Source organism: Botryllus schlosseri, chromosome 7 (assembly GCF_051294905.1).
Source record: "Botryllus schlosseri isolate E-star chromosome 7, Bs_hap1, whole genome shotgun sequence".
Lineage (NCBI taxonomy): Eukaryota > Metazoa > Chordata > Ascidiacea > Stolidobranchia > Styelidae > Botryllus > Botryllus schlosseri.
The window spans coordinates 29,584,191-29,605,388 of record NC_137242.1 but is presented as its reverse complement, the minus strand read 5'-3'; the positions used below and the strand labels follow the sequence as shown (position 1 = coordinate 29,605,388).

Here is a 21,198-nt window from a genome sequence, read left to right as displayed (position 1 = left end):
TTATTTTGGTATGCTCACAAAAATCATCTCTCACTCCTCGAGTCGAATCACCAGAATGAATGCACAATTCAGATTAAGTACTACAACAAGCGCTACTTGCAAACCATGCGACAGCAATGCAGCGCATGACGTAGAGCCCGGAACTATACCACTACACCACTATACCATATCCAATCTGTTACAACACATTTGTATCACTTTGATACATCGGCGAAGGATATTGACTCGTCGCGTCACGTTTACAACGTTTGCCGGAGGCGACATATCTTGTTCAAAAGCCGAACTGAAGTTGCTCTACCACTTTTGATCGTGTTTACATCTTCCACATCGTTCCGTAGCCGAGGAAGCAGTATCTCAAGCAGAAAAATGCGTTGTCTGTAGAGGATGAGGAATTAGTATACGTACCAACGCGCTGAAGGATGGAGAGCGAGCGACCTGTATTACAGATATATTGGATTATTACTATATGTACGATATCCCGGATCAGTGTAAGCCACAGCCAAGCAAGTGCGGATATTTGATCGGATACGAGCTTATATGATGGGATATATGACGACTACATTTCTGTCTTAGATTACTGCAATGTCAATGGAGTTACCCATCAGGTTGGAGAGTCATGGACAACGTCTACTGTAAATGGGCGGTTGAAAAAGTGCACTTGTGCCATGAGGGCTCGGTGGAACTGCGCCTATGTCCGTTAGTATTTTTCATTTTGCGCAACGGTTAATAATGGGTAGGGACGGACATAGCGATGCGAGCAATTGAATCAGAATCGATGCATCAATTTTGATGATTCGAGTTGAGTAGTGACACCCAATATTTCCGAGCACCCACGTGACGCTCCTTACAATTTAGTTACGTAGGCGCAGTGTTAGGATCAAGTCACTACCTTCGAGTCACGAGTCATCTCGAGTCATTGCAAATTTTGACTCGAGTCAAGTCAAGTCAGTCGATTTTCAAAGGTGACTCGAGTCAAGTCAAGTCACTCGTTTTTTTGAGGTGACTCGAGTCAAGTCGAGTCAAGTCAAGTCAAGTCACGAGTCAAGTCCCAATTCAAGTCAAATTGAATTTTCGAAGTATGAGAGATGATTCAAAGTCATTAAATTTAGCTAGCTGAGAGAAAGACAGATTAATCGGTCATTTATCTTGTATCAAATACCGAATATCAAGTTAAATATACATGCAAAATGACGTTGTATCCCTCACGCACACGCAGAACCGCTAATAAAATACGTGAGTAACTGTACAGCTACATGCTAAAGTCAGTTATTATCAGACAAAATAGAGGGCCTAATACGAAGCTTCGAGAAGTTGAAACAAATTGATATGGTACAATAGCCTACCCTACCCATCTACACATCCGTAAGAATACAAACCCGCAACCTATATTTGTTCGATTTAAATCATACACGAGCCTTGACAAATGTGAGCACTGCGCAACGTAAGCATTGAGCCGTCTAAGAAACAGAGACACATTGCTATTTCATTAATCTTCTACTACTGCTTCGACAACGTAAGCTGTGATCAATTAGTTTGCGGTCAATTTATTTGTCATATAACAATTGAGGACAGTGTAGCGTATAATCAGTGAATGACAGGTTGCTCTCACAAGTAACACCGCCGTATCTCGAACAATCCGAACATACACAAGATACAGTGATTTATTCGAAAACGTTTACTTGATGACTTGAAATTGACTCGTAAATTTTACTCCGAGTCACGAGTCAATGCACATTTTTGAAGCTCCGAGTCAAGTCAAGTCAAGTCATTTTTCCGAAGTGACTCGAGTCAAGTCAAGTCGTACGAAAAAGTTGACTCGAGTCTGACTCGAGTCAAGTCATGACTCGATTCATCCCAACACTGCGTAGGCGTAGGCCATGGCGTAACGTACTGACGGTGAACGGACGGAGTCGCACCAATACTGGTCGAATTAAAAAAAAACTTAACACACAAGTATTCCTGGCTGAGCTCCGGTACCTTTCGCGGTGTTTCGAACGACACATAGTTCCTCAGAACATCGACTGAAAACGATTAAAGTTTCATTCGTTGCCTGCTCGATAGCGCCGAGAAGGTGCAACAAAAGAAACGCGTTCCAAGAGATTTTGCAAATGGTTAAGAATAAGCCACAGCGTAAGAGTGTCCTTCATGCCACAGAAATGAGGCAGAATATGGTTCAACACATTTCAGCTCCAATTCTGAGAAAAATGTAAGCTGCCAATTTTTGTCACACTTTCTACTTTAATTGAGACCACGTGATATTTGGAGCGCAGTGCCACTTTAATTTAACTGTCTAGTAAACCCAGCAAAATTCATCGCAACATAGACTCATCGTTACCGCATCGATTAACATCGATTAACTTTCAATTCTTTGCAACAAATGTAATAGCCTATACGCGCAATTCAATGCAAGTATTATTTAATATTGTTTGCAAGTGGAGGTTTCAAGGCACCGGTTGACGCTAGTAGCTATATAGTATATAGTATAGAACAGCGCAATATTAGCCCAGAGAAATCACTGGCAGGGACAAGTGACAACCAACTTGGCTAATATGATTGCTAGGGCTGGGCACACTTTTACAGTACTTGCTTGAATCTTAATCGAGGGCTGATTCAGAGGATACTAGTCGAATAGTGAGAGATGATTTTTCGAGTACTGAAATTATCAGCTTGCCACTAATATTTGATTTATCAACGAGAATTATAGGTTCGATACTGTTTTCAACTGTGAATGCTGTAAACCGCGATTGCTCGTACGTATGGTACTCGAAACACGTAGTACAAATCCACGCGCGTTGGTGGGACTGATTATCGAATGTGACTAGCATTATATATTCTTGGTGGTCACATAAAAGGTGCGCAAATTAACTCTACGCGTCATTCATGCTGTTTAGGCGTGATAATTAGAGATTTCCCAAGCCCTAGTACGAGTCTGTTTGATACTCTTGACCCAGCACCCAGTCGCAACAAACAATGCATTCCCGTGACATCGCAATATAGATTACTAAGAGAGAGAGAGAGTCTTTATTTTCATCGAACCAAAATACATAACAAACGGCAGTGATGGTGGTACAGAAAATATGCGTGCACACTGCACAGTATTCGGTATTAGATAGGAATGATCGATAAGACCGTGAAGGTCATCTAGTCTGATCACACCAGCATCAAACAGGTACACTTGACTCTGAACAGTCTGGCTGTAAAAAATGTTTAGTTAAGAAAGGAAAATAGAAAAAAAATTAAACAATGGTAGCAAATGATCAATGAAGCAATGTCTGGGCGAGGTAGGGCAACAGTGTTAGTGTAACGACAAGAGGTGATCAAGTAGGGCTTTTTTAAATCTATTATAAGGCAATTCACGGATATGTGGTGGTAATGCATTCCAGATGATAGGTCCCGAGTAGTCGATAGATCTCTTAGTTAGGTTGCTATTGGGTGGGGGTAAGTAGATGTTTCCTTTAGACGAGGATCTCGTGTAATGGGAATGGACATGTTTAGCAGGTATGAAAAAGTCATCAAACACAGGAGGCAGACTATTGGAAAAATATTTGTGAACAAGTTTTGATACTCCGAAGCGATATAGTTCATCAACTCGCAAAATTCGATGCCTACGGTAGTAAGGCGATAAATTGGTACGTAAAGGTACAAATGAGATCAGCCGTATCGCACGGTTTTGCAGGGTTCGAATTCAGCACAAAAATGTTGTGCATGCATTTTCCCCTACGGATAGATACGCAAGTCCTGTCTCGCGTCCTGTCTGGCGACCCCTTAACGCTCCGGAAAGCAGTTACAGTGTTACACTCATTGCTGAGCAATCTAAAAGCAGCATAATTGGTGGTGTTATAACTTGCGACTCGAGGGGTGAAATTTAATGAAACTGGTCTTAATCGAGAGCTACTGTCGCACTGATTCTGAGAATACAAATTAAAATAAAATCTTGTCAGGGAAATGGAACCACGTCAAAATATCCCTCAAAGTCTGAAAATCGGCATTGTTCTGAACAATCGCTTGACGAAATTGCCATTGTTATGTTCATCGTGTTTCGGTAGTGCCATTCTTGGAACAATGCCGATTTTGCGATTTTGAGGGCTGTTTTGAGGTGGTTCCATATCCCAGACAAGATTTTCATAACGTAGCGACGGGACTTGCGTATCTATCCGTAGGTTAGTAATCTATAATCGCAGTGTCACAAGCACCGTCCGGTTAGTGGTTGGGAAAATAAGTAGTGAATAACACATCGACGAGATTTCAGTTTTTGCGAAATTACAATAAATAGAAACGAACTATTTGTGTGCTTATTATTTTTACGCGATAAAACGACGTAGATCAGATCTCGTAACCTAACCAGTGAATATTGTTGGTGGCATATGTGGAGCCGGTGGAGGGAGTGAAGCACTGAATCACGTGACTGTCAGCTGTTTTAGAAATTTACCGCGACTGTCTTGTTTGTTGTTTTGTTATTATTGGAATTGTGAACTTTGCTCAAATGGCGGTCTTGTAAGGGAGGCGCACACAGAGGTACAGTACCATGTAATATTAACCACCTTGAATAACTTACAATCTGTTTTCGTTGCTGAAAGTTCTAATTATCTCGTTCTCGTATATAGGTCTCGGGCCTAGTGTGCAAGTGTACTTTTTTGTTCACGCGCACGCACGCCTAATTACTATACCTTACAATACAATCTATAGCTATCAAAATAATGATACTAGCAATATCTAACAAAATAAGAGAGAAATAAAGTGTTGGTCAACCCAGAGTCTCTGTGTTATTTTGAGAAATTAGCATATACATATAGGCTTATGTCGTTACCAAGTAATAGAATAGCCAGTGTCACCCACTTACTCCGAGTCATGGAGTCTATGCAAAGTATTTGATACTGGCTTGTGTCCATATCAGGTGATGTTACTGTACGTGCATTGATTGGATAATAGTTGCATCCACTGCTTGCCTCCCATAGGAACCGCTTGCTCTAATACATTAGACATAACTATGGTAACCGTCCTTCACTAGTGTTGCTGTCTTTTATTTACTTTTGTTTATTTCGTTACTCTTTGCGGTGCTACTTGACTGAGAGAAAAAATTGATCCATATTATAATTAATACTGCCAATATGCTTGGGTGACTCCGGCCTAGAAGACTTCGGTCATATCGGGTCTCCCAGTATATACCGTGCAAATTATAGTGAGGAAAAAATTTTAAAAATGTATACTATTGGACGTGAATGTTTGTGGACATTGCCTTTACTATATTTCATGGTTGACGAATAAAAGAACTCTCTCTCTCTCTCTCTCTCATAGAAGTTAGACATGATACCTTTGCCAAATCATGTAAATTTTCATCGCTGTCATTAACTTGTGCCAGTACTGGTACTTCTAAATCTGTGACAGTTCGTTTAGGGCCAATTTGTCAAAAATTTGACTCGAATGTTATTCCTAAATATAAAATGTTCCGGTAACGAATTACACAATAATTCATCTATAGTGGAACTGCGGGATACTAATTACAAATTTATTATATGTAGCCATTCTCAGGTTATTGCATTCATTTCAATAATAAACCTTGAAAACGTGTATTTGGGTGAATGTAAATGATGGTGCACACCATGAGCTCATATCAGTGGGCCGCGAGTCTACCGTGATTTTCCATTAGCTGTATAATATGCAAAATTGGACTGATTTTTTGCCCTAAAATAGGCGGGGGTGCGTATTATACATGGGGGCGTATTACATGGAAAATTACGGTATTTCAAGTGGATCGCGAAGCACTTCCTAATGTTACAGTTTTTTGTTCAATATATCAAAGAGAGCTGCTTTAGGTTGTTATGAAATGCCAGTAATCTTCTGATTGAAATGATAACAATTTTATAGATATAAAAAATAATTTTGGAATGCTGACAATGTTACATGTGACGGTTGGTCAAAAATAGGTGTAGCGCAATTTGAGGTAATTCTGGATATTTTATGTACTAGAAAAATCAAGCAATGATGCAAGCCTAGACTAGATTAAATATAATATGTAAGATGAAATTTTGCAATAATAGTAAGTTGGCTGTGTATACAATGTCTCTTTTCTCACTAATTTGTTTATCATTCATTTGCTCCTATCTCATTGTGGGTCGTACAACAAAACTTGCATTAAAAGGGGGTCGCGAAACGGTTGGGAAGCACTGGTTTGGTGTATCTTATATGCAGTCTAGTAATTGTTATCTGGTGTATTTACGAAACACTAATCCACTGTATCCAACCATAAAGATTAGAAGAATGACAGTATCTTTATTGCTTCCAGGTGAGGATGCTCTTATGGTCGTTGCCAACACCAAAGGGATTGAGAAGATTAAAATTAGTGATGCAGCCGGGTTCAAAACCGCGTTTTTACCGGTCAGTATGCGCCGAATTCAAGATATATGCGCCAAGAAAATAAAATTAGATGGACATCTAGAACTTGGACTAGAGCTAGTCAAAATTCCAGTAGTAAGTTGACCATCAGATAGCTGGATTGGTAGTTTGTATAAGTCTTGTGTACATGTGTGAAGTGTAGACCACACAGTCTATATTCAAAGTTCGTCACTGTTCGAAGGGTCAATTGTATCACAGCTGATTCTAATATCAACGATTGAATTCGATGAATCACCAAATATTTTCATCAATTAAAATGAAATACCTGTACTACCTAAATACTAGTTTCTCGAATGATTACATCATTGCAGCACACACATTAGTAGTGAATGTGTGTTTCATATCCTGATCAACACCCTGGAGCCTATTACCATTGTTGTTGGGGCGTTTCAATCAAAACATCTTTGCACAATGACTAAAAAAAGTACAGTATCTGCAATGTGAATATTCCCATTGATTTATATGGGCTGGTTTGATTTGAATCAGCCATGATTCCATCAATTTTGAATCAGTGACTCATATTGCCCATTCCTAGCTGGGGCTTACTGGTTCACGGGCTAGCCTAGTCAAGTAATTACTTCTTACTGGAGTAGATTCGTTTGCTGGCATCAATGCTTACTCAAACGGTTTTATTTGTAGACGACATTTAATTCTACATTTGCGTAAACAAGCTAAGCCTACTGGCTACAATTAAAATTTAGCCAATTAGACAGTAGTTTATGGGTAGATTTAAGAGTTATTTTCTAGTAAACTTCAAGACTCGATTCAAGAATCAATCTAGCTTCCAAACTACAGAAATGATTGCTTTTCAAACCTTGGGTTTAGTAGGTTTTGAACGTAGCCTATCTACTTCCACCTGTACTTGCGTATAAATTCATGGCGTAACTTTGAACTACTACATGAATAGAATCAATGGAGACTTTGACCAATGACCACATTTGTCCTTCTCTTGATACGTATGGATAGCCGATTGGTTAGCCCGGGATGATTCTTGGGTGGTGTTTTGAAATGATGAGATTATTAATGAACTGATAATGATAATGATACTAGGTCGAATAGTCTTCACCAAACGTAATCCTACTCTTGGCTACAGTCGTGCTGTAATAACTACAGTACCGGTACTGTAAAATTTTCAGCTCTTCAAAGGTAGATTAGAATTTTTTGTTCTAATTAGTCTTAGTAGACAACAAGAATCATCTAGTTTCCGAAGTCTGGTACTTGGCATCAGAGTTGAATTAAGAAAGAATGTTAGCTAAATTGTTATTTTTCACCATCTTTTCAGAATCTATCAGGAAGGACAGTTGCAGTTGACGTTGACATAGAGAGCGATACAATTTATTGGACGGATGTAAGCTACGAACGGAGGGGAATATACAAAGCTACCTTTTCAAACGGTCATGACATTAGAAGGGTTATCACCGACGGTAAAATCTATTCGCTGATGAAATTGAAATGTTTTACGAGACTCTATTTCCGATCAGATGTTTACGAGCCTAATGGGATCGCAGTGGATTGGCTCGCAAAGAACATCTACTGGACGGATGCACAAATGCGTGCCATTTATGTCGCTAAGGACAACGGACAACATAAAACCATGCTTGTTGGTGGATTATCGGAACCCAGAGGAATCACGGTGTTGCCTTTGCATGGGTTCGTTGTTGTGGTTCCGATTGTTGATGTGCTTGTATACCGATATGTCGGCATTTGAGTTATAACATGATTGAGTTCATGAAGATATAAATAGGATATTTTTTGTACCGGTACATGGGGAAGGTTATTCAGCCATCCTCTCAGTGCTATCGTTGTCCCAGGTACACGTTATTCGCTATAACCACTCAAGCTGGGATTCCTATAAACAAAATTTCTATGTTGTTCATGTTCAACTCGTGGAATGTTAGAGAATAGCTTTCCAACTCACATAGCGTAGATTAATAAATATCGAGAATATTCTTTGAACCTACTAGCCGTTAAGGTTACTGTTCAATTTCCTAATAGGCCATGGAAATAAATATAAATATACATATAGTGTACAGTTTATACAATAACCAGTAGTTAGAACGATGAAGTGATATAAATACTGCTCACAATAAACATAATTCATTAATTATTTAGTTATTACCTATTCAGTTAATGTGATGGTGGAGCTTGTGTTTGCCATGACAATGCTCTTACTTGCTGGTTTGGTCGTAGAGGGAAGAATGTACATTGTACAGTGTACACTTACGATCAAAATTTAATTAATTCCATTTGTTTATGTGGACTTTGAGATGTTGAATTGTTTCAAATTTTGTTATGGCCCTGCTGAAAAGGCCCCCAGACTGGGAACCTCGTATATATGATATGATATAACGACCGTATTTTCGAAGGTTAGCATGTTGTTTATTTAGACGCATGTTCTGGACCGATCAAGAAGCAGGCACAATAGAATCCGCAACAATGGACGGCAACAACCGACAAATCATTGTTGCGGGATTGGGCTGGCCCAACGAAATTGCAGTAGATGCCATGAGAAAGTGAATATAACCAAGAACTTCTGAAGATTATAATCCATACAAATTTTTGTCTCCTATTTGCAGTAAAATATATTGGATTGACGGTAAAACAAAAACCATTGAGTCTTGTAACTTTGACGGATCTTCGTGGAGGAGGATCCTGGATTTCCAAATCACTTTCGACAGCCCGGGTTTCGGACTATCTCTTCTGGGAGGAAGACTCTATTTCTCGTCAGTATTATAAGCAGACTTGTATAAACTACTGGATTATCGTAATGCCCAACTTGAACTATGGTATAACTGGAACTACTCAATTTTCAAAACTCACGACTAGAACTTGCAATAACAAACTTTGAAAATTAACAACCAACTAACTAAAACACAACTATTTAATAACAGATGTTGCAATTTACAGAGTTGCTTATGAACTAAGAAATATTGTAGATGAAATCGGCATTTCAAAAATACGGGATTTCAAGTTTTGAAATGGGAGGGGTTTCGACCCCCAAAATCCACCCCAAACAACGCCACGTTTGTTCTTGCTTTACAACTAAATTTATTAGGAATTGACTAGTGCTAGAGCTAAGTGCTTTTCAGAATGCGAACCAGTAGTTAGTTGACCTTCAACTAACTTGCTGGGTAGTTTACTGATAAAGTCGTGGAACCAGCTCGCGTTAACAATCTTGCTTCTGTTTGTAGAGTATGGAGGGAAAAGGCTGTTTATTCCGTCACAATCCTGGGCCAAGATCTGAGGCTCGCTGCTGGTGATTTGGATGAAAATTTGGCGGGGATAGCCATTGTCAATCGAGCAATGCAACAAGCTCCTATATGTAAGATTAGAAATTATGATTGAATTTTGTGCGTAATACATAATTTTTCAATGCTTCTTCGGGACAATCAAAGAGAGTGTGTAGGAGAGTGTAAATTACAATTTCAATACTGAGACTAAAACATATCATTGCATATTTTTTTGTATCTACATACTCTACAGACACTAGTAGTGCGTTGTGTGGATACAAACCAATCGCCATATATGATCGAATCTTTGTCCTGGACATGTGATCATGAGTATGTGTAAAGATTTTGCGTGTAGATTCATGTTTTGAATTGTGTTAAGATTAACTACAGTATGTAGTATCGGAAATTGTGAATTAAGGTGAATATTGGGAATGAATTTGTTTGGTAATTTACACTTCATCGTACTAAAAACAAATCAGAATTTCACAAGACTTGTGCCATTCGTACGATGTCCATGAGCATTTTGCAACAAATTGAAACGTTCTCATGGTTTCAATTGGTAAATTTCATAAACGGTGCGCATTGGGTTTCATGACGCAACTTCACTGAAAAGAGATTCCGTCAACTCCTATCAACACTTCTCATGAACTTGATAATCTATTTTGACGGCAATATCGGTTGAAATCCAACAACTGAAATATCTCAACTGTCTTTCCAATTCTCTACTAGTTGCTGACGGTTACCTCCGACGAGTGTTACCTAAAAATACTCGGGTTTATTTCAATATCAATATACTATTTTTTTGCATACTGAAGTTCTTTACCTCAAAGAGACTGTTCAAAAGTGTCTATGTATTTTTCTGATTCCAGCGAATAGTATCGGCGCATGCAGAAGACACCGCAATCCTTGCAGTCACATCTGCCTGCCACAGAAAAGAACTGGCTATAATTGCGCCTGCCCAGAGAAATCTGGATTGGTATTATCGCAGGATCTACACACCTGTAAACGTACGTACAATATAGCCTACATCAATGTATGATTTTATTGGACTATGCCAACCAGGGTTGTAATGACTCGAATTGACTCGAGTCATTTTCTTAAGAATGGTAAATGGCTCGACTCGACCAAGTCATTTGACTTGAGACATTCTATATGACATGATTCAAGTCTAGAGTATCAGAACTGGTACTTGAAAAATAGGCCCCGAAACTGTCTTTTACCTGCATGACTAAACTTGTTAAGAGTGAGAAACATAAGCATATTATCAATAAGAGGCCTTCGATATCACCCAGAAGTTTTAAAAAAGTGATTTGAACCTCACTTGAACTTGAACTCGAATATGAATATTGAATAGTAAGCATAATGACTTGGACTCGAGTCTTGACACTAAGAATCTGACTCGACCCTTTGCTTCCCGACTTGGACTCGGGATTGACTCGCTGGAGAGTTGAAATGACTCAACTTGGCTCGAGTCAAAACTATGAAACTAAGATTGACTTGTGACTTGTAACCTTGTGATTCGGTTACAACTACAACCGTATTAGATTTCATATTGAAACGTGCAATCATTCTCTTTTTAAAACTCATTTCACCGTCAACTCTTATGGGCCGAAATCTCATTTTAATTAGGTGTGCCGTCACGTTAATACTCTGTACCGCTTTTGCAGTTCCAGAAGATTTCATCCTGTATACGTCGGTTTATGATGGATCCATCAATATTGCTTCCAAAGAATTAGGGACAAAATCTCAGCCGTCCTTGCTAACGCATGCTTCACAGCCATCAGCAATCGACTATGACCCAGTGGATAAGGTCAGTAGTCTGTTCAAGTTTGCTTATTCATATCAGACTTTCGTTATGCTACCGTAGCCTATATACATCTTTTTATACTTTTTAGCAACCCTAATGCGTATGTTGCCATGTAGTGGAGATGTGATCAGCCTCATCCAATAGCTTACTAGCTGCGACCCACTGTTATTCATTTTTATAAATATTTGCATTTCTGTGCTTGAGTTCAGTAAGACACTGTCGCAAAACGTGCCACCGTGTTAGACGTTTCCCAGTATAGACAAGATCTGACCACATAAATAAACCTCAATATTTTCGCCTGATATTCTTCAAGGTAATCGTCAACAACTAGTAGAATTTAGAACTTTGGAATTTTTTTGAAACTTAGAATTCCAAAAGTACTTGAATGTACATCAAAAATCGTATCTCCAAATATGATGTCACCGGCATGATATTAGAATAATATATTATGCAATTCTAGATTGCAGTTTTGTACCTCTTAAGATCCCTCTCTCTCTCTTCAGCAGGGTTGTAATGACTCGAGTCACGATTTTCTGACGACTCGACTTGACTCGAGTCGTTTTTTCAAAATACGGAAATGACTCGACTCGACTCGAGTCAATCTGTGTTTTGACTCGACTTGGACTCGAGTCACTGCGTATGACTCGAACCAAGTCATTGACTCGAGACTCTGACGGCCAAGACCGACATTTCATTGTAATTGTGAAGCCAACACACTATTGGGATTTCGTCTGTGGGTACTGGCACTTGAATATGAGACCAGAAACTGCTAAAAGTGAGGAAAATTGGTATATTATAAATGCGAAACATTCGATATCACCAAACAGAGTTATAAAAAGTGGGTTTACCAATACTTCAACTGGAAACTGAGCAGTCTATACAATGACTTGGACTTGGACTCGAGTCATAATTCCATGACTCGGACTCGACCCTCTGCTTGCTGACTTGGACTCGGACTTGACTCGGTGGTGAATTGAAATGACTCGACTTGACTCGAGTCAAAACTATAAAAGTGAGATTGACTTGTGACTTGGAGCCTTGTGACTTGGTTACAACCCTGCTCTTCAGATACCATACGGGGTTATATAAGGGATTTATAAGGGTTATATAGTGATATACAAGTTGACAACTTGTCTATTTTGCACACTGTCAATATCAATTATGTTACGGTATGTAAAGTCACCACGTGGTATGTATGTTTGACAATATCCTACAACACGCTGTTGTGGATCAGACCCACTGAATACTTCGTTGTTGACACATATATGGAATATGGATATTATATTGCAAATTGCATGTATTTGTTGTCATCATTGAAGATGGTATATTGGAGCGACGTGGCATTGAACGGCATATACAGGATGGGCATCAATGGCAGTGGACGCGCCGTATTTCTTGAAGATGGCATTGGCACAGTTGATGGTATGTATTGTATAGTTATAGGGTTGTTCAATAATTGAATTCTTTTTCGGAATTTTTCTGGCTCCCAATGCAAAGTTTAAGAAAAATATACATTTTTTCAAATTCAACTGACTACACCATGAAAAATTTAGGTTGTTTAAAAAAACTAGTCATTACAAATTTGACTCAATTCTGACCCGTAGAAGAGAATTTGTTGGTGTAGAGCAGTGGTTCTTAAAGTATGGGTCGCGACCCAAACATAGGTCGCGAAGGGTATAATTTTGGGTCGCGACGGTACCAGAACGGTCCTTTAATATGTATGTAATATTATTTGAGGTCATTGCAACAACAAAAAATATCTTCGCTTTTCGCGCGATTTACTGTAGTTAGTTCGAGCATATCGGAGGTCACTGAGTTTGGTACCACGGCCAATAAGCGAGACACGTGGAGAAGTCGCCACCACAACATGACTTGATCATGAAAATGTGCCGACCTTTGTATTAAACAAATTGCTTTGAATTCATGATAAGATTTTTTCAACATTGGTTTCACTGGAAAACACCGTTGGAGACCTGGGACGCTTTAGTGTGGAGTTGTACAACGGTTTATGAGGCCAAAACCCGCCCACGCTTGGACACCTGAATATATGACGTTGGGCCAACATACGGCTGGGCAGAGTGCGGTGCCAAAAAGTTCGGTGGCGATAATTGACCGTCGCTGGGTGGCCAAACCCTTCGCTATTGATATAATTGGTCGGCACCCAAATGCATTCATTTTGGTGTGTGTTGCTTGGGTCATGAGATACCACTAAAAGTCAGATTTGGGTCGCGGTCTAAAAAGTATAAGAACCACTGGTGTAGAGAGTTTTGGGTTTCAAATAAATAGTATTTACGGCGGAACATTCATCTTTTAGGTATGCCCAAAAATGTATCTCACTAATCCAAAATTTTCTACTCGAACAGCTTCGTTTTTGCACGATGGTATTGTACCAGATTCGATATGCATCGTTATTTTTAGAGCAACCTATCATTCTCATAAGGAGAACAAACGTTATTTTGAACAGTCCTAATAGTCAATCTGTGTTTGGATATCTGATGACGTCCTAAATTACAATATTTGCACAGGTATCGCAGTGGACTGGGTGAACCGACACATCTATTTCACGAATTACGGCTGGGAATCCAGCGAGCGTACCTTTGCACGAATCGAAATGATCAGCTTGGATGGGAGGGACAGGAAAGTTCTCGTTGCTCAAGGCTTAGATCGTCCGAGAGATCTCGTAATCGACCAGCAAAGAGGGTAATATTTCATATTGAATTGGTGATCGGTGTGCATGTTGTGGACAGTGGAAATATGTACCTTTTATGAAACCACAAACAAAATATTGCAATTTCTACATCACATTAATGATCCTTTACTATTTCCACAAATGCACTTTATGACGGCCCTGTGGATATAAAGCTGTATCAGCTGTATCAGCAGTATCAGCTGATGATGTGCTGTTACGGCCCTGGCTATAATGCATCCTGATAATGCTAATAAACCAATGATGATGATGATCTAGTTTACGTCTGACATTGCGTGTTTGCATAATCGCTAGGGTTGTCCAAAATTTGGAAAATCTCAAAAATGATGGGTATCAATGTCTCATTCTATAGATTATTGATAAAAAACAATAATGAGCCTGCAATATGCTCACAGGAAAGTCGTTAAGATTTGTTGCAAAGCGTTTGAAGGTAGCTACCGACGACCATAGAACGGCAACAAGACTAGTAATCACGAAATCGCGGCAATCGGCTATGCTTCAATGATCACGACGGTGGTGGCTTGCTGATTAGTTGTTGAAGGAGGCTGCTAACGGCGGTGATTCTGTAAGCGCATTGTAGGTTGGTTGGCAGATATTGATTTAAGAATAATTTAGGACATGTTGAGTTACTAAATACATGATGATGAACAACCAACAGCTGCTTCACATAAACTTTGAAGGCATGACTGGCTTATTGTGAAGGAAACCGCCGTAGCCTACACGTCTGTTTTGACCGAGGAAAGTACGGAACACTCGGAGGAATATTGCAAAGGTGCTTATGCAAGTGGCGAACGAATTACTCGTTTCAGAAGGGATGCATCATCATTGAACACAAATATGAAGATTAACAACGGCACTACTTTGTTTGATCATATTAGACTCTTGTCGTGTTGCATAATTGAAGTCTTGAATGCTCTAAGGATTGGCTGAATCAGCCCTTATGTTGGGGACTTATAAGACTCTTACAGTAAAATCAATTCACTCGTAAGTGCTGTCAAAGTCGTCAATGATGCCGCAGAAAGAGGTGTAAAGGTAAGCACACACTACGCAGGTATGACCAGCAAAAAGACAGTTTGCTGGTATATCTTAGCATGTCCTGAATGAACCTTGAATCATTACCAGCAGCAACACTACAAATGCTGGAATCAAACCAGACATGGACATTAAACGAGCTAAAAATACATTGAAGCGGTGCGATAGGTACACTTCTTCGGGGTTCCAATATATAAGCTATCTGTTCGGCCATATAACAGCTTCTGAGCATATAAGATTTTGTGCGGCATCCATTTCACATATGGTGTGCTTCACCAGTTTGCAATAACTAATATTCTTTACCTACGCCCTGAAAAGTAGGAGCACTAACGTAATTGCAACCATATCTGACTAGGTATTTCTCGGATATGTATTTAGTTCTAAAAGAGCACAATCATTCGCCGTTTCACCTCTGTCATGCCTGCAAAAGCTATACAAGCAAACTGTCTTTTTAATGGTCCAACCGGCATAGTCTGTGCTTACCTTTACACATCTTTCTGCGGCGTCATTGCCAACTTTGACAGCACTTACATGGGAATTCGTTTTGCTGTAAGAATCTAATGAGACCCCAGCATAAATGGCTGATTCAGCCAATCCTTAGAGCATTCAAGACTTCAAATATATACCACGACAGGAGTCTAATAAGATCAAACAAAGTAGTGTCATTGTTAAGCTTTATATTTGTGTTCAATGATGATGCATCCCTTCTGAAACGAGCAATTCGTTCGCCACGTGCATAAGCTCCTTTGCAATATTCCCCCGCGTGTTCTGTGCTTTCCTCGGTCAAAACAGAGTGTAGGCTACTGCGGTTTCCTTCGCAATAAGCCAGTCATGCCTTGAAAGTTTATGTGAAGCAGCTGTTGGATGTTCATCATCATGTAGGCTATTTAGTAACTCAACATGTCCTAAATTAATCTTAAGTCATTATCTGCCAACCAACCTACAATGCGCTTACAGAATCACTGCCGTTAGCAGACTCCTTTACCAACTAATCAGCAAGCCACCACCGTCGTGATCATTGAAGCATAGCCGATTAGCCAATCGAGAGCCGCGATTTCGTGATTACTAGTCTTGTTGCCGTTCTATGGTCGCTGGCACGCCCACTCGTCGGTAGCTACCTTCAAACGCTTTGCGACAAATCTTAACGACTTTCCTGTGAGCTTATTCCAGGCTCATTATTGTTTTTTATCAATAATCTATAGAATGAGACATTGATACCCATCATTTTTGAGATTTTCCAAATTTTGGACAACCCTAATAATCACTGTAGGGAACGATACCCTTGTGTTCCGATACCTGCCTATTTTGCATCCCAGACGTAGTCTTGGCGTGATACTTTTTATGCAGATAGAAACCTGGATGATAAAGCTGATAATTGAGTGATACAGCTAATACCTGAGTGACATGGTTGATACTTGACTGATAGCCTACTAGACTATTTCGCGCATCCCAGACATAGTATACACGTGATACTTATTGCAGAGTGATACCTGAGTGAATCTCGGTACGGTTTGTCTTATATAACATGGGAGCAGCGATGATTCTCAAAGTTGAAGCAATTAAAAAAATAATAATAAAAAAATCAAGATTTGTTTGAACACAAGACACCGATTCCATACAGGTAGAGTGATACAGCTGATAGAGCTGTTATACAGCTGATACAGCTTTATATCCACAGGGTGATACAGCTGATACAGCTTTATATCCATAGGGTGATACAGCTGATACAGCTTATACAGCTGATACAGCTTTATATCTGCAGGGCCCTTTATGACATTACTGTGGTGCGATCACGACTACACAAAAATATCATTTCCTGGCATACACGTTTTGGATGCTGTGGTACGATCAATCAAAGTTGCTTGGTTTCCACGATTTATCATTTTAGCATTCCAAAATACCATCTTTCATGCTCGATTCAATCCGTCACCATTCATACTTGGTTCGGATTCGCGTACTCCAGCCAGAGTGCCTGATGAGGTCTCATTATTGCAATCATATTTGATGATAGCGTTGCATGATAGACTCTGAAATTCAGTATACAATCGAGTATTTTTGCTTTACATACCATTAGCAAAGCAGAACTAAAAAAATCGTAGATAGAATATCAATTGTCAGATGTAGAATGCTGCTATACTCTGTGAAAGCCTAACCCACATATTTGATTTCCACCAGCTTTCTGTATTACTCCGACTGGGGCAAGGAACCCAAAGTGGTCCGGGTAGATTTGGACGGGAAAAACGCAGACTTGATGCCGATCGTCGTGGAGAATCCAAACGGCCTGGCTTTGGACAACGCCATTCTCTATGTGACGGACGCACATCGGAAAAGTGTGTTGGTGGAAGTGAACGGCACCGTGACTTACGGAAGGCCGCCTTCTTTGATCAAGTACGACACGGCTCTCGAGAGGATGGAGGAGAATATGGACCTGGATCTTGAGGTGTGTGCAGTTCTTGGTAGGGTGGGGCATAACGGAGCAGGAGTGTAACCAAGTCACAAGTCAATCTCACTTATAGTTTTGACCCGAGTCAAGTCGAGGCATTTTCAATGCACCACCAAGTCAAGTCCAAGTCAGCAGGCAGAGGGTCGAGTCCGAGTCAGAGTATTATGACTTGAGTCCGAGTCCAAGTCATTGTGTTGACTGCTCAGTTTTGAGTTGAAGTCTTGTTAAAACCACTTTTTATAAGTCTGTTTGGTGATATCGAATGGTTCGCATTTATAATATACTACTGTTCCTCACGTTTTAGCAGTTTCTGGTCTCATTTTCAAGTACCAGCACCAATAGACGAAATCCAAATAGTTTGGTTACGTTACTATTCGTTGAAACTACAATGATATGTCGGTCTTGGCCATCTGAGTCTCGAATCATATGACTTGGTTTGAGTCATGCTCAATGAATCGAGTCCAAGTTGAGTCAATACACATATTGACTTTGGTCGAGTCATTTTCTTATTTTGAGAAAATGACTCGAGTCAATTCGAGTCATCGATTGGACTCGAGTCGAGTCAATACAACCCTGTAACAGAGTACCTGAGTGAACATTAGGCTTTTAGTCGAGTATTCGATTAGGCCTATCACTCATTATCACATCATAAAGGTGTGGAAAGTTGAAATGTGTATCTCTGATGCGACTGCAAAGAATAGTACAATGACATTTTCACATAACATTACAGTGGCGAGATAGCGTAGTGCAGGGGTGGCCAACCTGCGGCCGTACAAGGGAGTTTGTGTGGCCGTCGACACGCAATTCGATCGGTATGTGTTGGCGGCCGTCGACATGCTCTTGAAATCCATCTTGAAATTCAAGAACCCGAAAAGCTTTTTGCGATTAGTGCGACCATACCGTTTCCCGCAATTTGTTCACTACATGATCACTCGTGATTTCGGTGTGTATTTGGCAGGGTTGTAATGAGTCGAGTCATGGCTTGACTCGACTCGAGTCATTTTCTCAACATACGGGAATGACTCGACTTGACTTAAGTCAATCACTGTATTGACTCAACTTGGGCTCGAGTCATTGCGCATGACTTTGACCAAGTCATATGACTCGAGACTGAGACGGCCAAGACTGACATTTCATTGTAATTTCGAAGAATTGTAAATTAACCACTCTTGGTATTGGTCCTTGAAAATGCGACCAGAAACTGTTGAAAGTTACCAAAATCAGTATATTTGAAGTGCAAACCTTTCAATATCACCAAACAGAGGTATAAATATTAGTTTTAACAAGCCTTTAACTTGAAACTAAGCACTAGGCAGTCAACCCAATGACTCGGACTCGGACTTGACTCGGTGGTGAATTGAACAAGACTCGACTTGACTATTGGATACGATGGATGATATACAATGTTCTTTCCAATTCTCTACTAGTTGCTGACGATTACCCCTGACGAGTGTCAGCCGAAAATATTCGGGTTCATTTCAATATCAATATACTTTTCAATTCTATATTGAAGTTCTGTACCTCCCAGAAGCTCTTCAAGTCATAGGCATAAAATTTCGAATAATCAGGGGAAACAGATGGCTTAAGCTCAACCTACCATTTTTAGATGATATACGAACTCCTTCTCATTTGCGATTGATACTTTGCAGATTCCGTTTGGGTTATCAATGGATTCTAAGTCGCTTTATCTGACGGATTGGGGCAGCGCCACCATTTCACAAATCAATCTCAAGACAGGTACGAAAGAGGCCATCGTAACGGGAATTTCCAAACCCACCGGCATCGTTCGAGCCACTCTCAAACCAAAGAAGAAATGTAAGTCTGCGGATTTTCGATTTACTTTGTATCAGGCGCGCAGCCAGCCGAAAAATAAGGGGGGGGGTTGAAATAAAAGGGGGGGGGGGTTTCGATTTTTTCCGAATTTAGTAACGTAGCATTGACTCATTAGGGTTAAGTACATGCGATGCGTAAATAACGATTATACAACATCCCCGTGTTGGCGATTATACAACATCCCCGTGTTGGCGATTATAGGCGTATGATAAGCTTGTCGACGAGTCCGGAAGTGCTGTTAATTAGCGACTCCCTGATCTGTCGTGAACAATGAAATACGCACGCGTCGAACATTTGAATACGCGCGCTTATCAACGCGCCGAACTATTAAATTCGCGCGCTTGTCAAAGCGTCCAACAATTAAATACGCCTGCTCGTCTTGCGTCTTACGTGGCCTTGGCGACGATTTAGGCAAGTAAAAATGTACGAGTTTTTATGGAATATGTGCTATAATGACGCCGATTTCAGGTGGCTCAAACCTTTACCTCTTACAACTCAAGCCTACTGGACTATAACTGAAGACCAGTGGAAATCAATTACGCATGTGCGCACGCATCGAACATGATTGCGGACATTCGATGTCATTCAGTTACGAGATGTCACTCTTTAATCACAATCGCTAATCAGCATATACTTAATAGCATTTTATCTAAGCCATCGAGAAATAGGAGCCAAAGCATGGTAGGCCCAAAACGCGGTAGTTAGGCTAGCGATATCTTTAGTACTAGGCTTATTCCAGATGCGATTGTGTAGGCCTACGAAGATATCGTGCACACCAAGTCAATGCAGATGTGATTGTGAAGGCCAGTGACGATATCGTGCACCGCGGGCCTATTGCAGATGTGATTATTCAAGCCAGCGGAATTAGGCTTGTTGGAGACGCGGTAAATCAGGCTAGTAATGATTGCCAACGCGCGACAATGAATGACCTGATTTCGCCAATCATCTCAGCGGGAGATCGTGTCGCGTTACATTGTGCAGTGCAATGCGCACAGACGAATCTCGCTAATTAGCAACACGTCATTCGTTAATTGGGCGCGCCTTTCGTTAATTCGCCACGCGCAATACTGATAATATGACTTATTGAATTGCAAACGAGTATTAGCGTCCGAGCGGTCATTCAAAAAGAGCAAGGTTTTGCGTTAAAGGAGGGGGTTTCGCGTTTCTAAAGGAGGGGGTTGCGACCCCCGGAAACCCCCCCTGGCTACGCGCCTGCTTTGTATGTTAAGAGTAAACGCACAATACTTGGAGGTGGTCAGTAACGAATTACATGTAAACCTACTTTGTCAGAGAAATCAAGTCGGTTTCACTTACTTTACTGCTTTCTCAAGTTGTTATTATTGTAGACGATCTCCATTTCTACTCGAACAGTTTTTTTGGTAAACCTTACTTTTGACAATTCGAATTTTGAAAAGTAGAAAGTAGTTTTGCGATAAGTTTGCGTAACTTTTATTTGTGAAATTGTCGGAAGAACCATGTGAAATAGACCCTGCATCATGGCAACTAAAACTATTTTCAAGAATTTACTAATTTGTGCTGACATTACGTCCGATTGAGTGTTATTACCATGCAACACCGCAACAAAAGGAACTATTTGGAACTACCTACTCGAGTACTTCTAAGACTATCATTTTCTACTCCCCCTTGAAGTAGTTTTGAATTTACTACTTTTACTTCTACTTGAGCAGCAACACTGGCTACATATGACCCCTCTGCGTTACTGTCTCCAGTTTTAATGTGAATATGGTGTGTG

At 40.2% G+C, this 21,198-nt stretch overlaps 1 protein-coding gene across 2 annotated transcripts in view; it reads left to right on the top strand.

Annotated features, from left to right (window-relative positions):
- Positions 1 to 270: 270 nt before the first annotated feature.
- LOC145443441 (uncharacterized) overlaps positions 271 to 21,198 on the top strand; it is a 55,113-nt gene continuing 34,185 nt past the window's right edge. Inside the window, exons 1-14 of one of the 2 annotated variants that reach the window (XM_080321407.1) lie at positions 271 to 507; positions 574 to 696; positions 6,284 to 6,375; positions 7,676 to 7,817; positions 7,875 to 8,043; positions 8,781 to 8,906; positions 8,970 to 9,116; positions 9,585 to 9,715; positions 10,493 to 10,630; positions 11,291 to 11,433; positions 12,750 to 12,852; positions 13,956 to 14,130; positions 17,345 to 17,609; positions 19,262 to 19,427. In XM_080321407.1, coding sequence (XP_080177533.1) covers positions 420 to 507; positions 574 to 696; positions 6,284 to 6,375; positions 7,676 to 7,817; positions 7,875 to 8,043; positions 8,781 to 8,906; positions 8,970 to 9,116; positions 9,585 to 9,715; positions 10,493 to 10,630; positions 11,291 to 11,433; positions 12,750 to 12,852; positions 13,956 to 14,130; positions 17,345 to 17,609; positions 19,262 to 19,427 — 2,008 coding nt within the window. In that variant the 5' untranslated portion in view covers positions 271 to 419. Of the gene's footprint in view, positions 508 to 573; positions 697 to 4,173; positions 4,516 to 6,283; positions 6,376 to 7,675; positions 7,818 to 7,874; positions 8,044 to 8,780; positions 8,907 to 8,969; positions 9,117 to 9,584; positions 9,716 to 10,492; positions 10,631 to 11,290; positions 11,434 to 12,749; positions 12,853 to 13,955; positions 14,131 to 17,344; positions 17,610 to 19,261; positions 19,428 to 21,198 lie in introns of those variants that run through there. The other variant, XM_080321408.1, reaches the window with a different exon arrangement.